Raw genomic sequence first — 21,867 nt, forward strand, 5'->3', positions numbered from 1 at the left:
AACATCTACACTGGCAGTGCCAGCCCACATACAGAAGTAGGTGACATAGGGGACCCTGAGATTGCACCTTCTCAGTGTGCGTATGCATGCGCACATGTGTGGTGTTTGTGTGTGTGTGTGTTCGCGCATGCATTTATGTATGTATGTGTAGCCATGTGCCCCTGGCTATAGCCTTCTACTGGCCTCAACACTAAGTCCTGATAGGAACAGGCAGTGTTGGGATTAAACTCCTGCGCAGGGCCTAGCCTGCAGTTGCAGTCTGGATGGGTACTATGTTGCCCTATCATGGGGCAGGCCCAAACCGGCACTTGGAATGTCATACCTAGGGAGGGTACTGACTGGGTCACACGTATATGGTGTGAAGCCTGTCAGTAACTGGACCTGCCATGTTATGAGGCGGGGTTACAAGCCATTCCCCCAGGGTATAAAAGCCGACATTCCACCAAATTAAGGTTGGTTGTATATGGTATGGAGTGATACCATGCATGCATCATGTATGCAAGAGGGTGAAGGAGATTAGAAGGGGCTTTTGGGGCCTCAAGCCCCATGGGTCTTCTCCAGGGACGGAGATGTGCCATGCTGCTATACAATAAACATGCAGTAGGACCAACTATGCTGTGTGGTTACTGGGAAGAAGTATTGCCTGTGAGGACAATCCTGCACTCAGTAGGATCCTCATGGGATGGAGGCGCTGCACCGTGAGAGATGGAGAAAGCCTGCCCTGTTGCTGCTCTCAAAACACCAACCCGCGGAACCACTCAGACCTCCTGAACCAAGAAGGTGAGAGACAGCACCGGGAAACACCCATGTAGTGGCCAGATCTTCCGTGGCAGGGGGGGGGAGAACAGGTGCTACATGTGTGTGTGTGTGTGCGCGCATGTGTGTGTGTGTGTGTGTGTGTGTATATGCGTGTGTGTGTGTGTGCGTATGCGTATGCATTCGTGCGCGTAGGTGTGTGTAGTGGTGTCTCAGTCACGCTGCTGGGTCTTTTGTTCCAGATTAAAGGCAGGAAATTTAGGATTAATTTAACATGCTATATTTTACAGGGCAAACCAGGGATACAAAAACAAAAAGAATCTAACTCCACTTTGGAGCTCTAACAAATACGTCTGTTACTCACTAGCAATGGGAGAACTAAACGCTTTCCCCACTCAGAGTCCTGTACTTACAGTTCTCCCTGCTGTCTCTCACCGAGGCAGTCAGCGCGTGGGCTTCCAGATCAGAACAGCAGCCCAGGGAGGTGTCTGGAATGCCTTTTATATGGCAGGTAATTAATTAGTGCTCAGGTGAGGGGGAAAGGGTACGCACCCAGGAAAGTGCCCTATATACCGCCGTTCAAACACCTCACTGAGTACATCACGTACGTACCGTGATGTACACAGTGAGGTGGTGTTTGAAGGGACGCACACGCACATACAAACTAGCCGTCATTCAAAACTCAGTCTGGTTATTTTCAACCGCCGGGCTCTCTCCAGTGATGTAGCAATGCAAAAACTGGAAGAACAGCTTTTTGAGACGATTAAATGGGATATTGTTGCCCTTAATGCAGTAAGAAGATGAAGGCATCACTGAGCTCAAAAGCGGGCACCCTCTATATTACAGAGGTACGGAAAATGAAAGTGAAGTTGGCTTCATTATTATAAAGAAATGGGAAAAACAACAACAGTGGGGTATGAAAGTTCATCATAAAAGAGCAGCCAGAATCATAACTCAATTGACAAAGATAGAGGCTTCAGATGATCAAAGTGTATGTCCTAACATCAGGTTACACAGACAATGAACTGGCAGACTTCTACCATGAAATCCTCAGCAACAAAGAAAATTGCAACCTCCAGATCATTATGGAAAATATTAATGCAAAGATAGATGTCCTGCAGAAAGACTAAGCATCAATGGGGTAAGTATGATTACGGCAACAGCAATGAACATGGAGACCGAATGGTAGAATTGGTAGAATATGAAAATTTCTACAGTACATCATGAATTCCTTCTTTAAGAACCCAAATAGAAAATGGACACGGAATGGACCCAATGAAATCAAGAATGAAATTAACAATATCCTAGCTATCAAATATGTGATTAAAGACTGCATCGTCTTTTACCGTTTTAAACACAAAGTAATCACGGATTGCTTTTCTGCAAATTACATCTTAATATAAAGATAGAGAAGAGAACTGATTAAAGAGACGTTAAAAACAAAATCAGCATCAAGAATCTGAAGGATAACCGCAGTGAATTTCAAATAGAGTCAAACGGCTTCAGCTTGACTCATGATGCACGGAGATACTTTAACACACAGTTATGAAAAACTTACATAGCTTTATAGCTAAAAGCACAGAGAAAGAAAACAGCAGAAGAGACGAAGCCGTAAAACCACACAATCCAGATACAACTCAAGTAACTTAACTTATCACAACTCATTTCCCAACCCACACGGATAAACCTGAAATTGCACAACCATTCCTTGCTAGACTGGATTCTTTCCTCAAACCCCAGCACAATCCAATCCTCTGGCATCCTTCCTGATATTTTCAGTGACCATGCAATAGTGTACTGTGTAAGGAAAATTAAACCGCCCCATTCAAGCCCTAAAGTTCTCCCCACTAGAACATTTAAAAACTTTAACCCACAACAGTTTCTGGATGACCTTACCAACTGCCCATGGCACAGAATCGATTTAATTCCCGACCATTATTATGCGCTTAACTATTTCCAATCCGAGTTCTTAAAATTCTGCAATACCCATGCTTCACGACGCAAAATAAGGGTACGGGGGGCCCACCTTCCATGGGTTACAACTGACCTTATAGCACTCTACCATTTCAGGGATACCTTGTGGAAAAGCTACAAAGTAACTGGCACTACCAAGGATCTCAATCACTACAGATGCCTGCGGAACATGTGCACAAGGGAAACAAGGCAAACAAGGCACGAAAAAGCACAATATTACTCTGACAATCTCCACCAAAATACATCAAACCCAGCTAACTTCTGGAAGGTTATCAACAATATATTCCAGCCTTCTAACCATCAACAACCAAGTAATATCACTAAGGGGGATATTACTCTGACAAACCCTACTGACATTGCAAATGCATGCAATGATTACTTTGTGGGGTGTGCCACTAACTTATTGGCGAAACGCAGCCCAAACCACAAACCTGAATCTCATCCTGGGAGTACCCACATAGCCCCACCCACTCCCAACACTGCCCACAATTTTAAATTTTGCCCAGTATCTGAAGAGGAGATTACACAAGCGCTCCTCAAATTAAAACTAAGCAGCCAATGTGGACCTGACTTACTACAATCTAGGTTCCTATGACTTGGTGCCCCAGCCATTGCCAAACCAATTGCGTCCATAGTCAACTCTATCCTGACTGCAGGCCATATACCCAAGACCTGGAAAACTGCCAGAGTTGTCCCAATCTTCAAAAGTGGGGACAAAAACACTGTCTCAAACTACAGGCCAATCTCCCTTCTCCCAATTCTATCCAAAGTCATGGAAAAATGTGTTCACTCCCAATTAAGCGATTATTATACCAAGACAAATTTCCCTAGCCAATTCCAATCTGGCTTTCGTCCCAAACACTCCACCGTAACTACCCTGCTAAAAGTTTGCAATGGAATCCAGTGTGGAATGGAAAGGGGATAACTCACTGGTGCAGTATTCCTAGATTTTGCAAAGGCTTTTGATACAGTTGATCATGTTATCCTGCTTAACAAACTCCAGAGCTCTGGAATAGGGCAGCATGCTTTAAACTGGTTTCAGTCCTATCTATCAGGTAGATCCCAACATGTGTCCATCTCAGACTCTAACTCCAACCCCCTGGATATCACACCGGCAAGGCTCTGTTCTGGGGCCCCTACTCTTCTCAGTGTTCATTAATGATCTTCCCACAGCTTGTAAGGAAGCCTCAATACACATGTATGCAGATGACACAATCCTATATGCACACAGCCATAGCCTCTCTGACCTTCAACACATACTTCAATCTGACTTTTTGAGACTCGAAAACTGGATTTCCCAAAACAAAGTGTTTTTAAACACTGACAAGACTAACAATGGCATTTGGGACCAAGCCTAAATTTTTAAAGCTGCCAGCGACTGAGCTCCAGATTAGAACCAACTTTACAGGAACAAATCCTCCCTAAGTCTCCTGGTCAGAAAGCGTATCGCACAGCAGATGCTAATGCCAATTATTGACTATGGAGACATAGTATATGGCTCGGCACCTCAAACCCACCTTAGCAAACTTGACACCCTCTACAATTCAATTTGTCGTTCTGTTCTCCAATGCAACTACAACACACATCACTGCGAAATGCTCAAAGAACTAGATTGGTCATCACTAGAGTCTAGGCGCAAAGTTCACCTTTCCTGTCTTGCCTTTAAATTCTTTATGGGCAAGCTACCCAGCTATCTGGAAGAAGGGGGTAAGATGGTCCGTGGTTCACAGCAACTTCAGCAGCCAACGCATGGATGTCTAAAAAAACTTTATTGATCGCTAGCAGCAAACATCAGGCAACCACTCTAACATGTTTCGTCCAGGCTATGGACTTTTTCAAAGAGTGCTGATAGTGTATGGCAGCCAAATAGATATAGGGAGTGGTGAGTGTATGCCACCAATAGAAACAGGGAACGTATTTAAACCTCACCTGTGGTAGATTAATCATTAAAGTGGATAACTATCTCCCCAACAATCCCCATAGCAATGGCTGCACAACAAGGTATTTACAACATACACATGAAAAATCTTAAAAACAAAACAGAACATATAATGGATAAATTGACGTGATCTCTCTGTATTCCATCATTAATCACGATCACGGGTTATTAGCTATCACGCACTTTTTAAATTTATCACTTCTGTCCACTTCACTTTGCACTTTTCTATTAGAATCTATTAAATTTTTATTAACTCACAATTATTTCTTATTTGATTCACGTTTTTATTTACAATTATTAGGCACTGCAATGGGCACAAGTTTTGCACCATCATATGCAAACTTATTCATGGGGTTATGGGAAGCACAATATATATATCACAGTAATAATTCTTATCGTTCACAAATTATTTACTATAAAAGATTCATCGACGATCTCATTATTATATGGGACGGCGATGAATCATCACTTGTAGCATTTATAAACACACTTAATATCAATAATGTTAATATCAAATTCACTTATGAACAAAATATAAATTGCATCAATTATCTGGACCTGCTCCTTTACATAGACCATGACATGCTAATCCAAACTGACATATTTCGCAAGCCAAACTCCCGAAACACACTACTGTCAGCCAAAAGTTGTCATCCACAATCTTTAATCAAAAGTATTCCGAGGGCCCAATTTGTAAGGTTGAGACGGATATGTTCTGATGACGAGAATTTCTCTTTGCAGTCACAAGCACTATTTGAGAGATTCCAAGCCAGGGGTTACAAATATACAGATATCCAGACAGCATACGAGTACGCTATGACTTTGGATCGCCCTGGAATCCTCGATAAAAAGAAAAAAGACAAACATCATAAGGGGTACATACAATCTAAGAGCAAGTATAGTGATATGAGTCCATTATTCATCACGACTTATAGTCGCCAATCCAAGCTTATATGCGACATTGTGCATAAACATTGGCACACCCTGTGCCTTGATAAGGATATTGCTGAGTTTACCTTGAAGGGACCAAAATTTTCATTCCGTAGGGCTAAGACACTAGCATCACACCTCTCGCCAAGTCACTTTCAAACTAAAACTGATCTTAAAAGAATTGGTAGTATTCCTAAAGGTTTTTATGCATGTGGAAATTGTTCCATGTGTAAATATGTTCATAGTACAAAATTTGTCCAAACTGACATCAATGGAAAAAAATATTTTATTAAAGAATTTTTGAATTGTAATACATCCTACACCATTTATCTTTTGAGATGTGGTTGCAAAAAATTATATGTGGGACGAACCATTCGGCCAGTCAAGACCCGCATTGCCGAGCATGTCAGACTTATTAAAAAGAATGATGTGTCTCATCCAGTTCCCAGACACTTCTCCAGATGCCCTAAAGGGGGAATAGCCAACTTTTCCTATATGGCAATTGAACATATCCCTTGTAACGCTAGAGGAGGCCATAGAGAGGGGGTATTAAATAAACAGGAAATGTATTGGGTGTACACTCTGAACACACTCCATCCGGCCGGCATCAATCAGGAGTGGGAACTGAAACACTTCCTGATGGGGTAATGGCTAAGTTTTGGGGTGGGTTCACAGTGTTCACCCAATTACATTGTGATCTGGGAGGTGACATATTAAGTTACTGTCTGTCATGCGGTTGCCACTGTATTCATGGATATGAATTATGTGAATAAATTGATAAAATGTTTATATCCCTTTAAAGTGAATCTTGATACTGAAAATGCTTTATAAGTACAAAAAAGATTTTATAAGTACTAGATATATGAAATCCTTTGTTATACATCTGTATACTTCCAGTAATTGATATAGCTTTATATAATAATAATGATGCTGGTAACTTAAAACATCAGTAGTGGTGTTTTTAAATTTATCCATTATATGTTCTGTTTTGTTTTTAAGATTTTTCATGTGTATGTTGTAAATACCTTGTTGTGCAGCCATTGCTATGGGGATTGTTGGGGAGATAGTTATCCACTTTAATGATTAATCTACCACAGGTGAGGTTTAAATACGTTCCCTGTTTCTATTGGTGGCATACACTCACCACTCCCTATATCTATTTGGCTGCCATACACTATCAGCACTCTTTGAAAAAGTCCATAGCCTGGACGAAACATGTTAGAGTGGTTGCCTGATGTTTGCTGCTAGCGATCAATAAAGTTTTTTTAGACATCCATGCGTTGGCTGCTGAAGTTGCTGTGAACCACGGACCATCTTACCCCCTTCTTCCTGTGTCATCATTTCCGGCGGAGCACGCTGACGCCAGCTACACCAGAGGAGGAAGCCGCTGCAGAATTCCCTGCACCAACAGGGACGGCTTTTTCGTGAGTACTCCTAACCTCCACGCGGTATTTCAGGGAGATTATTGAGGCGGTTAGTGCCGGGCTGTGATTTACTTGGGGGCGCCCCTTAGGGAGGTGTCCCCCTGTACCTCTATCCGGCTTACTATTACCCAACTCCCTGTTTTCAATACCGGAGGCTTATTGTTTCATTAATCATTGCTGGGTCTCTCTTCAATCAAGTTGCCATAAAGTGTGTGCACTACCTGTTAGCAGCCTCGGTATACTGGGTAATTCCATATTCTCTAGCAATCTATTTCTACCTGATGGCTCACGGGCAAGTGAATAAGTGAATAAGTAAATTGTATATGCTTATTTGGACTATCCTGGAAAATTCCAAAATATAAAGGACATTATTTACTCAAGAATTTAAGGATTACTGTTTTTTGCACTTAGGCTTCAGCCAACGCATGAGAGTTTTTAACAAGATATTAATAAATAATTTTTATTTTTAATTCAATACTATTATATTGTTTTTTTGCCATGGAAGATATTGATGTTGAATCAGAGGATACAAATGTGGATACATATGTCAATGCATGCGGGGATAATGCCAAACGTTCAAAAAAAGCTGCCCACTTGTTTAATGAAAGTACTGAGGTTATATGTGAGGAGCCTTCAGACCTCACACATTACTTTGTAAAGCTAGAAAGACTGTTGGTGTTGAATATACGCCTATGGTGGGACATCACCTCATTGAACAACTATATTAGATGTAAAAGAATACCACGAGGTTTGCGAATAAAAAAGACACCAACATTTGGCTTTACCAATATGCAATTTGAGCAGGACTGGACTGATACTCTAAACCAATGTTCCTTAAAGCTAATGGAACTAATCATTCAGCAGAAGTCAAAAGAAAAAGAGCAATTAATGTTGGAAATAAACCTTTTGAGGAACAACTTGAAGCCATTTACTAAAATGGATCAATTTATAAAAAACGACAAAACCCTGCTGACTAATATTGAGACCATAGAGGACACAATAAGTGACAAAAAACACAGCAAGTTCGAACGAGACCGTGTAGATTATATAAAAGGACAAATTTATTGTTGGCAGAAACCTCAAACAAGAGAGAATGTGGGATCCAATACAGCAAGGGGGTTTAAACCTCAATCCAAAGGATGGTCTAAAAGCAACCCTAATAAGTCTATCTTAAAGGGAAGATCAGCTGACAACTCAGGTGCGGAGTCAGACTACTCAGAGTGCGAATTGAGATCTCACTCTGTATCTTTTGAAGGTTCTACTGAGAGTATACGGGATAACCATGGGAGATCTAGGAGCGACAGCAGGTCATCCATCACATCTAATGGGGCCAGATCAAAAAATCAGGAACAGGCTCCCTCTTCGTCTTCTTTTTTATCCACAGGAACACGATCACGCCGCGAACCAGACGATCGCGGAGAAAACGTGGAAACTCGCGGGAGACCAAAAAGAAAGAAGTACACATAGATGAGTGTGATAATAACGTCATTAATCTCTCAGGAGTGGAACTCTCCCATGCACAATTATCTCTACTAAATAAGGGACTGGGTTTTGCCCCGGTTCAGGACTTCCACTTGTTCCAGACTGTGATTGACCTCCAAAGGTTTACTCGCAAATTATCCTTAAAAAAGTTTTTTATATCAAGAGGACATTTTCAAACTAATAACTTGTCTGACTCTGATAATGATGTTGTATTACCCAATACTGATGATGAACTACCTAATATTGTTACTAATGATGCATTAACTAATATTTCTCTTGATACCTTTCAGGAAACCTGTGTATTATCAGACTTGGACGCATTACTTGAGCAGCAAGGCGAAGAAATCAATGCTTTCTCCCAACCTTTCTTTGGCACCCACTCCTCAGGATTTAAAAAGAAGTCTATCTTCTGCCCCAATGCCAATAGGGGGCCTTTCATTACGGCATTTGAAAGGTTGGTAGAAAGAGACCTTCAAATTTTATCTAAAGGTTTCTCCTGCTCATCTATGCATGCCAATAACCTGACATACACGGAGATTCATGAACTAGACACCTTGAAGCATAACAAAGACATCATGTTTAGAAATGCTGATAAAGGTGGAGCCCTTGTGGTTTTATCCACCCTACAATACAAACAGGAGGCATTACGGCAGCTAGGGAATCCGGATCAGTATAAACTTCTTAAAAAGGATCCAACACAGGACTTTATTAGTCAACTAGATGAAATTATTGAATTTGGAAAGATACTTTGTACATTAGACAAACATGAGATTGAATTTTTGAGAAGTCCACATCCCGTGATTCCGGTATTCCACCATCTCCCAAAGATCCATAAGTCACTGGTCGACCCTCCTGGTCGTCCTATAGTGGCAGGTATTGGATCTTTGGGAGATGGGTTATCGCGGTATGTGGACTCTTATCTCAAACCATTGGTACTGGCATTACCGTCATTCATTAAGGATTCCACGGACCTCATGGTAGATGTAAAGGATCTGGTCTGGAAAAAAGAATACAGATGGGTCACCCTTGACGTGATCTCTCTGTATTCCATCATTAATCACGATCACGGGTTATTAGCTATCACGCACTTTTTAAATTTATCACTTCTGTCCACTTCACTTTGCACTTTTCTATTAGAATCTATTAAATTTTTATTAACTCACAATTATTTCTTATTTGATTCACGTTTTTATTTACAATTATTAGGCACTGCAATGGGCACAAGTTTTGCACCATCATATGCAAACTTATTCATGGGGTTATGGGAAGCACAATATATATATCACAGTAATAATTCTTATCGTTCACAAATTATTTACTATAAAAGATTCATCGACGATCTCATTATTATATGGGACGGCGATGAATCATCACTTGTAGCATTTATAAACACACTTAATATCAATAATGTTAATATCAAATTCACTTATGAACAAAATATAAATTGCATCAATTATCTGGACCTGCTCCTTTACATAGACCATGACATGCTAATCCAAACTGACATATTTCGCAAGCCAAACTCCCGAAACACACTACTGTCAGCCAAAAGTTGTCATCCACAATCTTTAATCAAAAGTATTCCGAGGGCCCAATTTGTAAGGTTGAGACGGATATGTTCTGATGACGAGAATTTCTCTTTGCAGTCACAAGCACTATTTGAGAGATTCCAAGCCAGGGGTTACAAATATACAGATATCCAGACAGCATACGAGTACGCTATGACTTTGGATCGCCCTGGAATCCTCGATAAAAAGAAAAAAGACAAACATCATAAGGGGTACATACAATCTAAGAGCAAGTATAGTGATATGAGTCCATTATTCATCACGACTTATAGTCGCCAATCCAAGCTTATATGCGACATTGTGCATAAACATTGGCACACCCTGTGCCTTGATAAGGATATTGCTGAGTTTACCTTGAAGGGACCAAAATTTTCATTCCGTAGGGCTAAGACACTAGCATCACACCTCTCGCCAAGTCACTTTCAAACTAAAACTGATCTTAAAAGAATTGGTAGTATTCCTAAAGGTTTTTATGCATGTGGAAATTGTTCCATGTGTAAATATGTTCATAGTACAAAATTTGTCCAAACTGACATCAATGGAAAAAAATATTTTATTAAAGAATTTTTGAATTGTAATACATCCTACACCATTTATCTTTTGAGATGTGGTTGCAAAAAATTATATGTGGGACGAACCATTCGGCCAGTCAAGACCCGCATTGCCGAGCATGTCAGACTTATTAAAAAGAATGATGTGTCTCATCCAGTTCCCAGACACTTCTCCAGATGCCCTAAAGGGGGAATAGCCAACTTTTCCTATATGGCAATTGAACATATCCCTTGTAACGCTAGAGGAGGCCATAGAGAGGGGGTATTAAATAAACAGGAAATGTATTGGGTGTACACTCTGAACACACTCCATCCGGCCGGCATCAATCAGGAGTGGGAACTGAAACACTTCCTGATGGGGTAATGGCTAAGTTTTGGGGTGGGTTCACAGTGTTCACCCAATTACATTGTGATCTGGGAGGTGACATATTAAGTTACTGTCTGTCATGCGGTTGCCACTGTATTCATGGATATGAATTATGTGAATAAATTGATAAAATGTTTATATCCCTTTAAAGTGAATCTTGATACTGAAAATGCTTTATAAGTACAAAAAAGATTTTATAAGTACTAGATATATGAAATCCTTTGTTATACATCTGTATACTTCCAGTAATTGATATAGCTTTATATAATAATAATGATGCTGGTAACTTAAAACATCAGTAGTTGTGTTTTTAAATTTATCCATTATATGTTCTGTTTTGTTTTTAAGATTTTTCATGTGTATGTTGTAAATACCTTGTTGTGCAGCCATTGCTATGGGGATTGTTGGGGAGATAGTTATCCACTTTAATGATTAATCTACCACAGGTGAGGTTTAAATACGTTCCCTGTTTCTATTGGTGGCATACACTCACCACTCCCTATATCTATTTGGCTGCCATACACTATCAGCACTCTTTGAAAAAGTCCATAGCCTGGACGAAACATGTTAGAGTGGTTGCCTGATGTTTGCTGCTAGCGATCAATAAAGTTTTTTTAGACATCCATGCGTTGGCTGCTGAAGTTGCTGTGAACCACGGACCATCTTACCCCCTTCTTCCTGTGTCATCATTTCCGGCGGAGCACGCTGACGCCAGCTACACCAGAGGAGGAAGCCGCTGCAGAATTCCCTGCACCAACAGGGACGGCTTTTTCGTGAGTACTCCTAACCTCCACGCGGTATTTCAGGGAGATTATTGAGGCGGTTAGTGCCGGGCTGTGATTTACTTGGGGGCGCCCCTTAGGGAGGTGTCCCCCTGTACCTCTATCCGGCTTACTATTACCCAACTCCCTGTTTTCAATACCGGAGGCTTATTGTTTCATTAATCATTGCTGGGTCTCTCTTCAATCAAGTTGCCATAAAGTGTGTGCACTACCTGTTAGCAGCCTCGGTATACTGGGTAATTCCATATTCTCTACCCAGCTATCTGAACAAGCTCCTCACCCCTACCACATGCAGCACTTATCACCTGAGATCAGACTCCAAAAGACTGTTCATGGTCCCAAGGCTCAACAAAGTATCCGGCCGTTCCTCCTTCTCTTACCGTGCACCCCAAAACTGGAACAACCTACCAGAGACTCTCACATCCACCACCAGTTTAAGTTCTTTCAAATCTAAGGCTGTCTCACATTTTAATTTGGTCTGTAACTGTTTCATACGCCCATAATATATATTTTCTTTAACGGTGCATGCAATGTCTTGTATATAATGCATTTATGTAACTGTATTTGTAACCATGTATTATTTATTTGTCTTAACTCTGTGCCCAGGACATACTTGAAAACGAGAGGTAACTCTCAATGAATTACTTCCTGGTAAAATATTTTATAAATAAATAAGTAAAGGATACTCCAAGAAATGAAGCCACAGGAGAAGCGACTAGAAATTAAGAAATTCCCAGACGCAAAAACACGCATTAAATTGCGATATAGGGAAGACCATAAAATCCATAAAATGGTGGAAAGGCCACAGTGGGAGATAGAATACCTACTGTAATCTTGAAGGAAGCTGTAGTAGTAGGGGAAAGTTATGCAGAAAAATGGAGCAATGCCAGTTATTCTCATCCATAAGGAAGGAGGGAAAGGACTCAAGAACTGCAGACTAATTTGTAAATTACCGGCTACTACAGGCGCTTAACTGAGGTGACCATAAAGAACAAGTGAGATTTAACACAATGGGCTGCATCCAAGAAGCGATTTCTCAAAGTCAAGAATGAAATCTACCACAGGACTCAAGATTGTAAAAAAGCATTTGACGCCATTGTAACTGTATCAATATGACAAAATGTTGATGAAATCCTCCCAAAAACCATAAAGATCTAAATAGACACAAATGTTCTTCAAATTCATAAACACGTCGGACTTATCTAATAATTAAAAATGTTATAGAAGTGGCGACTTTGCCGGAGTGAACAGTTCCAGATTAAAAGTAGAAAGGGCCTAGACCTTAATTACCATTACGTAAAAAAAAATGAAGAGATTGACCATATTTCAGCACAATCAAGTCAGGGTCTTTTTGCCCCAGAAAGTTGCATGCTATTTCATACACTGAAGATTAACCAAGTACATAAAATAGTCTAGTAACAAAATATATTCAGAAGAGCTTTATTTATTAGAAGAGATTTTTTCGGCCCATGGTTTTACACATACATAACCTTGCAACTCACTGGGGTTATCGAGTGTCCCTCAGGAGAGAAGAAATTAGCAGCTATTCGCAGTTGCTATAACAACCATCCCGTAGAATGGTGGAGCTCTGCTCTAGTCAGACACTGAATCTAATTGACTTTAAAAAAAGGTCAACAAATATCTCAAATAATTTCCAACTTACAAATGGTAAGTATTAAAGGTTAAAAGCAACACTGCCGCTTAAGGTACCTTGCAATACTATATACCTTAACGTGTAAATAAACAAGGATAACTTAAACAAGACATGAATAATTCCCCTGTTTACGGGAGGCTTTGCCTTGGATGTATGTCAGTAGCAACATGCTGGACCGGACACACCCATTACTTCTTCATACGCACCATGCCAGACTTATGAAGGACGCAGCATGTAATACAAGAGAATGTAAGCCTTCTAAAAATGCCAATGCAAATATACACTTTGCATGCAGGGTTGTAGCTTTTTGATTTAAAAAAAAAAATGCATTCACAGGGATCCTTAAGGTTTTGTTGTGTACATAATTATACACAATTCTTTTTTTTCCATAACAGGGGCATAAATTATATTTGTTTAACATTCGGAGGATGAAAGCAACATGCCCCAGAAGATATTAAATATGTTAGCTACTGTACTTCTTTGCACAACATTAATAGCCAGAAATCAGCCTATGGGTAAAAACAAACATTCCCCGGTGCAAAACATTGTTAAAGATTTGTACACAAAGCAAATGCCTTACCCATGTAAAAATTTTATCAAATTGGGCACAATAATATAAAAATGTGAGATTACACGAATTATACTTTAAAGGCAATTGTCTTTATTTAGATTCATAACTAATGCAATAAACACACACACACACAAACTGTTTGACGTCCAACGTAGTATTTTAGAAGTAAAACTATTCAAATTCACTTACGTGACATGATGGTGTCAACATATTGAGGCAAATATGGAGCCCAGAAATCAATGGCTTCTTTCCGTCCTGCTTGACCTATTCGTCGGAGTTCTGCCAGTAACAGAGCTTGTGCTGCTTCCCTTACCTACAACAGGAAAAATGAGGATTATGGCCGGGATTAATCAAGCCGCGATACATCCTATCAACCGCAATCCGGTGGCAGCTGCCGTTCCAGTCCATGCAAAAATTAAAAAAAAAAAACTTTTACACATGTGAAGGAAGTAACTGAACATGTGGATGAAACCATACAGATGTTCAAATAATGAGAACACCTGCAAACCTACGTAGTTTACGATCATCTAGTCATGCTCTGGGGATACCTCCCAAATATTGTAATGTATTGTATTTTTATTTACGGCGCACCAACAATTGCAGGTCTTCACAGTGATATTACACAAGACATAATACAGGGGAAAAAATGGCACAAGTGACTGTGTAGTATTTGTACAAACATTGTGGGATAAGAGTCCCTATCCAGAAGAGTGTGAATATGGAAACCACTTCCATTTAATGTCAGGGAGCTCCCATTTGCCGTGTGAAGATGTTAGTGATCATGGTCACGCAGGTTGGTTCGTTTAAATGTGATAATGATAATAGTGGTTAACGCGACTGAAACATTTGCAAATCCCCAATCTAGAAAACAGCCATTTTTGTTCATTTTAATAAATACATCTGAATACCCCTTGTGTCGGCTGCTGATATTTTCTAACCCCACCCACCTGCTCCCCCTCCCCAGGCTCCCAAAAACTCTCAATGTACAGCATGTCCTGGGCACAGAGTTATGATGACAATACATACAATAGTTACATAAAATGAAAGAGAAGGAATATTGTATCTAAAGGCGCCTATGTCAATAAAAAGGATATGTGAAAAAACAAAGCCTGTTGGACGATCAGGAAATTGCTCCAATAGATGAGGATGTGCTGTGGGCCTCCTTGCTGGAATAAGGGGGTGAGAAGTACATGTGCAGGGCGGTCTCTCTGTCAGTGGGGCAAGGTGGTCTCTCTTCAGTGGGGCAAGATGGTCTCTCTTCAGTGGAGCAGGATGGTCTCTCTTCAGTGGGGCAGGGCGGTCTCTCTTCAGTGGGGCAGAGAGACCGCCCTGCCCCACTGAATAGAGACCATCCTGCCCCACTGAAGAGAGACCATCCTGCCCCACTGAAGAGAGACCACCTTGCCCCACTGACAGAGAGACCGCCCTGCACATGTACTTCTCACCCCCTTATTCCAGCAAGGAGGCCCACAGCACATCCTCATCTATTGGAGCAATTTCCTGATCGTCCAACAGGCTTTGTTTTTTCACATATCCTATTTATTGACATAGGCGCCTTTAGATACAATATTCCTTCTCTGTTCATTGTTCTGACCAGGGGGTCAGTTGTTGTATGCTAGGCAGCCCCTTATGTGTGGATATAATCCACACCTAAGGTTTTTTACTGTGGTTCTATATTTGTATTGGTTAGCGCAGCCTGATCCTTTTTCTCCTATAAAATGATAGAGGTTACACGTTTAATTCACAAACATCTCATGGACAGTTCGAGATAATGAATTATTATAGGTGTATGTACCAGTTACAGTTGAGATTAAAATGTGTGAATGCTGAATTCTTGAGATATAGATCATATTGTGATGAATATTCATTTTTAGACTATAGATTCTTTTAAAATACTGAGAAAATAATACTCTACATTTAAAATGGAAGCACTAGGATTCAGTCGATATATATCCCAAGCCAGGGCTCTCCAACTATTTATCTAAAAGGGCCGGGTCAGAAACGATTTAGAAGCAGAAGGGTCACAAGCTTATTGTAAAGTAATTTGATACATTAAAATGTATTATATTTAATCATTTTATAAGCATTTATAACATATGATATACATTCACATTAACGTAAATATTCAAATATGTCTGTTTATTTTTGCAGATAAAACACGTTTCGGGGGTTGCAGTCTCTTTGTTAGGTGTCATGATGGCTGTGACAACAAATGACAAAAATATGTTTAAATACCCACCCGAAGGTGTAGCACATATTTTTAAAATGTATTTTTGACACTTGTTTGCACAGTAATCACTGCACCCAACAAAGGGGCGGACAACCCTAAAAAAGATGATTTCTCTGCAAAAATAAAGCGATAAATATTTGAAATGTCTTGGTGACTACCTCTAATTTGAGTGCAATTAAACAAAGCTTCTATTCACAGCTAAATGGGGATGGTGAAGGACTCCCATTTTGACGACCCGCACCGCACGGCAGAGCAAGACACAATCTTGTGTAAAGAACACACCGTGAGCACCCCCATACATATATATATACATATACATATACATAGATATATACACACACACACAAGCTTGACTAATGCGATTTTCACCAGTCTGCTGCAATGGCAAGCAAATAGCAGGAGACAAACAGACTTGGGATGCTCTCAATGAAACAAGAACCAATTAAAAATTATTTGTCTTTTGCCGCCGAAGATCATCACTTTATTTTGGCACATGGTGATGTTCCCATAAGATAGAAAGGAGTTGAATTCCAATTAAGCCATCAAGTGTCCTAAATCCCAGCTGTCCAAGTGGTGGTGCTTTTATCAGTCTTTAGATCTGCAGACCAAGACAATTTTTGCCACAGCAGCAAAGGTGTGATGTCAAGACTACAGTATCAAGTCATTTATCAGGTATAATGCTTTCAGTACTGGGGTTAAACATGGAAGAGCCACTCACATCAAGAAACAAATCTAGAGTTGTAGCACTCTCCCAAGTGCCAAAGATCGTTGACCTTAATTGATTGTAAAATTGACTTTTCAATACGAAAGTTGCAGTTGAAACCAATAATGATTACCAAGAAGCAGATGCCTTAAAAATAAAAAGTTGGCTAGAAGCATTTAGTGAAGACTTTTTGCAGCTACAATGGTTTATTTGCATTACCAGGATCCCCCCCAAAAAGGAAACATGTTCCCCACAGCAACTATGTATTGGGTACAAATATTCCTAAAATTAACTTGGAGTATTGGGAACAAAGATGAAAATTGTATTTACGGGTGCAACCCAACCTAGGGCCTGAAAGCGCTAATGGCAACGAGCCATTTGAAGGGTCAATTTAACATAGCAACAAATGTATCAATGTAATCGGCCTCCATAGAAAAACGCAAACCCCATTCACATTAAATGTTGTATTTATTTTATTGCTGTGAAGAAGGAATCCGTTGGTTTCCACCAGGTCCTCTGTATTTCTGGCTATGGTGGCTTCTCAGTTAACTTACAAACAAAGCGCAACTGAAAGTAGCAATACGGGTTAAATTATTATTTATTTTTTTAATTACGGGATTGAAGATGGGGGTCTCCGGAGCTGAACCGAGTTAATTTCAGCTCCAGAGACCCCCTGCCCCCGGAGATACTTGCCTCCATTGGGGGTGCCAGTATCTGTGCAGAGTTTAATGGTCCAGGTCACGGAGGCCAATAGGAAGCCGCACCGAGTGACGTTACGGATTCCTACTGGCCCGTGTGACGTGGGACATTTAAACGCTGTCATTAGATGAAGTATCACAGTTTCTCTGCTTGCAGGGATGCAGGCACCACTACAGAAGTAAGCATCTCTGGAAGCAGGGCGTCCACAGAGCTGAAATGAACGAGGTTCTGCTCCGGAGACCCCCTGCGTAAAGCTGTCATTTTTGTATTTTTCAAGTTATCCCGTATTACTGCTTGAAAATGTACCGGTTGACCTGAAGATTTAGTCCAAATAATAATAATAAAAAAATTTTAAAAACAGGACCATTGCAACTGGAGCAAATTCTTACGGAGAAAAAAAAAATAGAACAAGATTGTAAAAACCATTTATTTTCTATAGAAAAGGACTACATTTCTATTTGTGTGAAAACTGTTCATTTAAAGGGAATTATTTTCGCAAGTATCCTTTTGGTTTTTCCTCGAGTTGTCCAATACAACAGAACGGATTTCTTAAAAAACAAAAAAGAAGAAGGATAGAATATTGCTTCAACTGCTCCTTTAAAAAATATTTCTCTGATTTTTTTTTATAAAATGGCAACAGTTACTAATAGCACCAAACACAATAGTTTGCAACCTTTTTGGCATGGAGATGCCCCTATTTCAGTTTTGAAAACAGGTCTTAATGGCCAAAAAAGGTCAATGCTTTTCCGGGAGGTTAAGTATGAAACTGAGGGAAATGTCCTCATCTTCTATTCACTTTCATTGGGTAAACGAAGTGTTTTTTTCAGGAAAGTAGTGAAACCCCGCCCCCTTTTTTTTTTGTGTTGCCATTGTGGCACAGCTCATATTACTACTTGGACACCATATAGTTTCACAAAATGTTACCTTCTTTACTTTTATATATTGGGGCAGGGGCTCTCAACTGCACTCCTCAAGATCCACCACCAGGTCAGGTTTTCAGGATACCCCTGCGTCAGCACAGGTTAGTCAGTCTTCGACTGAGCCACCTGTATTGAAGCAGGGACATCCCGAAAACCTGACCGGTTGGGTGGTCTTGAGGACTGGAGCTCCCCACCCCTGTATTATGGTGTAGAGTTCCATCTTGGCATTCTCCAAGATTTGTCTTGTTTTCCTAATTATGTTTGACTCCTACCTCGCCTTCTTAACAAACAAATCTTCCATCCTGTGTGAGGATTATTGCTTTAATATTAGTAGTAAGCACTACACCTGATGAATTGATCATTACGTCAATCAATCATTACTACACTGAAATTAAGTTTAGTGCAGTGGCTGAAGTGCTTACAAATAAAATAAATAGTGGTGGTCAGTGCCATGCTTCAATAAATTAGATGCTTAAAACATTGGACTCATATTTTTTTGTACAATACTTGTCATTTTGATTTTTTTTTAATAAATCCCATTTTCTAATAAAAAAAAATTAAATTTGGCAATTCTTATGCACCAGCACTGCCACATTCACTATTGCTTCATGGCCCTTAATTATTCTATACAATTATTCACTACAATTTCCTACTCCCCGTATATGTTGACCTCTGTAAATGTGCTGGTCTTGCATATGTACCTACGTAAGCCATCTGCTTATTAGAACAGAGAACTACAATAACAAAACAAGAAACCAGCTCTGTACTGCTGAAATGTCATTTTCAGCGTTACATATAATAAGCCCTCCACTGTACAGCAAATAATACATCTTAAGACAGGTCAGCAACCCGGCCCTTCCCCCAATATCTCTTAGCATACAATGGTTCCACTGAAGCCAGGAATTCTGGGTAATGACATGCAAATATCATATTAAACTGCTAAATATAGCCATCTCAAATCAGCATAAGAAACTACTACAAGCCGATAAGTCGGTCACTCAGTTTTTATGCATGCGTTGCCTCCGCCGCCCTGTCAATGTTGAAGGCTTGCAGTGGATTGTAATGAATTCATTTTGGGCCACCACAGGAAGTTGCTGCCGGATGCATTGGCACAGAGTGATTATCACAGTTCTCTAACACACCATGTCCAGAAAAATCGGCATTTTGAATAACAATAGTAGGGTTCAAAGTGTTTATAAATCAAGACAAATACCCATTTTACTTGTACTGCACCATCTGAGGTGCATAGGTTCAAAGCCCAACAAGGTCAACTTATTTAACTAAACCAAGATGGATGGACAGCTGAGGGCTTTAAGTGGCTGTAAATAAATCATGCATTTGGTGCTCTACAATTCGTTACAAATATGTATTTTTTCCCCTATACATAATTATAGATGAAATCTGCGATTGTGAATGCAGCACACATTGATATAATCTACAAACTATAAAAAAAACATTAGCTATGGTTCACTTTACTATAAATAGTTATCCATGTCACAGCGCTGATTTGTAATAAAAGGATCTTGCCGATTCATAAAAGTGGCCGAGGATAAGAAAGGGCTGGACGTCAGCATGGGTTAAGCATGCACAACAGATGGCGCTGTGTCCAAACACAGATGTTAAAACCAACATACAGAATAAACGCCGTTCCAAATCAATGTATCAAGCCACTTCACATCGTCCCGGCTGCTTTAGAGTCAATCACGTGTGCAGGCACTGTGGGAAGTGGGTGTATGGAGCAGTAGAAAGAATTAGGGGAGTCATTTACTTGACGCATGATTATGGAATGTATCCATTTTAGCCTTTATTTCCTCTCCATTCTTCAATTAATCCAGGACTGGACTGCTTTAAATTCCCCTTTTTAAACTAAGTGTGTATTGAAATAAAACAAATCTATCACTTACTTGTCATGTTCTCCATTCTCTCTTAAGCCAAGAACATTTTTTTTTTTATTAAAGGTTTATGTTCATTTTGTGTATAATATTACCTCCAGGCATCGATCCTGCCACCTGCGTGCGAGCATTTCAAGAAGGGGTGGTCTAAACTTGTCCAAACCCAGAAAGTCCGGCAGCATGACGCAGTGCATCGCTGCTAACTGGCTCCATCCTACACAGCAAGAACAAATACAGCTCAGCATTCATTCAAAACATTACAAATCAACATTAAAGATTCTGATAATCCCCTCTTCTCAATTGATTGTCGAGTTAATTTTCAATAGCTAGACTCGACCAGTTTAGAAAGTGTCCAGATCCACATTATTTCAGCAGATCCCTATACTCTTTCTATTCTTTACTTCTAGCAGGATAAATTACTCATGAGGCATGGCACGGCTGACTTTCATTGAACCTTTGTAAAGTGGAGGAGATGCTGCTTTGTGTAGCTCAGAGTCCACGCTAAGACTTTGGGCTTTGTACCTTTCCTTTAATTGTCTAAATTGTTTGTGTGTGTTCTTCATTATTTCAGCAACCACACCACTTTATACAGGAATTGATAGATTTATGTGTAAGGATAACTTATATTCATCCAACTTATGTAGTGATTATATCATTCTATATGACCACTTACACACAGTCTTAAGCGCGCACACAAATTTATTATGCAAAACTAATTTTTATTGAAGATCACATTCAACCTTTCTTACATCTACACCTGTTTTTAATTTCAAAATGACTGTAAAAATTGTATTTAAAAAAAAAAGGTCTTGCTCACAATTTTGCCCTTGGCCACAGCAAAGCACTTTAACTAATCCTCAAATCCTAACAAATATCTGTTATTGCTCCTGTCGTTCTCCAAGTTAACAAATAGAAAGTTGGAATAGAGGAGGCCTGGTGGAGGGTAGGAGTGCAGAACATCTCCAGCATTCTGCATTGTCCTGGAAACAGCTGGTTGACAGGGTCACAACCTAAACAACCAAGGCAACTACTAACAAGGTACCTGACAACCACAGGGGAAGTAAATGAAAACAAATGCAAAACTAACTAATTTGAATACACACACAGCTTATTTGCGACGGTACTGGCACATATTTCCCTATGCTGAGGGGGCAGGACCGCTTCTGCACACAGTCAATCACTCCCTGACGAAGAGGACAGAGTCCTTGAAACGCGTAGGGCGGACATTGCTCTGGTTGCTATTGACTGTTGGGAGGCTACACTTAGCTACTGAGGAGACGCAGACGGCAGAGTTCCCTGACCGCCGAGTTTGGAGAGGGAGCTGGTGACTGCCCGTAGTCCAACCCCTGATCGATGACACGCGCCGATGTCACGAGTCATCTGACGCGGAAGTGGATGAGATCGCCGATCGAGTGAAGGAGGAGG

At 40.2% G+C, this 21,867-nt stretch overlaps 1 protein-coding gene across 1 annotated transcript in view; it reads right to left on the reverse strand.

Annotated features, from left to right (window-relative positions):
• WDR7 (WD repeat domain 7) overlaps window positions 1-21,867 on the reverse strand; it is a 389,063-nt gene that overhangs the window by 319,919 nt on the left and 47,277 nt on the right. The window contains exons 7-8 of the mRNA XM_075586908.1: window positions 20,538-20,656; window positions 14,188-14,311 (exon numbers count right to left, since the gene is read on the reverse strand). Coding sequence (XP_075443023.1) covers window positions 14,188-14,311; window positions 20,538-20,656 — 243 coding nt within the window. The remainder of the gene's footprint in view (window positions 1-14,187; window positions 14,312-20,537; window positions 20,657-21,867) is intronic.

The sequence above is a fragment of the Ascaphus truei genome, chromosome 1, assembly GCF_040206685.1.
Source record: "Ascaphus truei isolate aAscTru1 chromosome 1, aAscTru1.hap1, whole genome shotgun sequence".
NCBI lineage: Eukaryota > Metazoa > Chordata > Amphibia > Anura > Ascaphidae > Ascaphus > Ascaphus truei.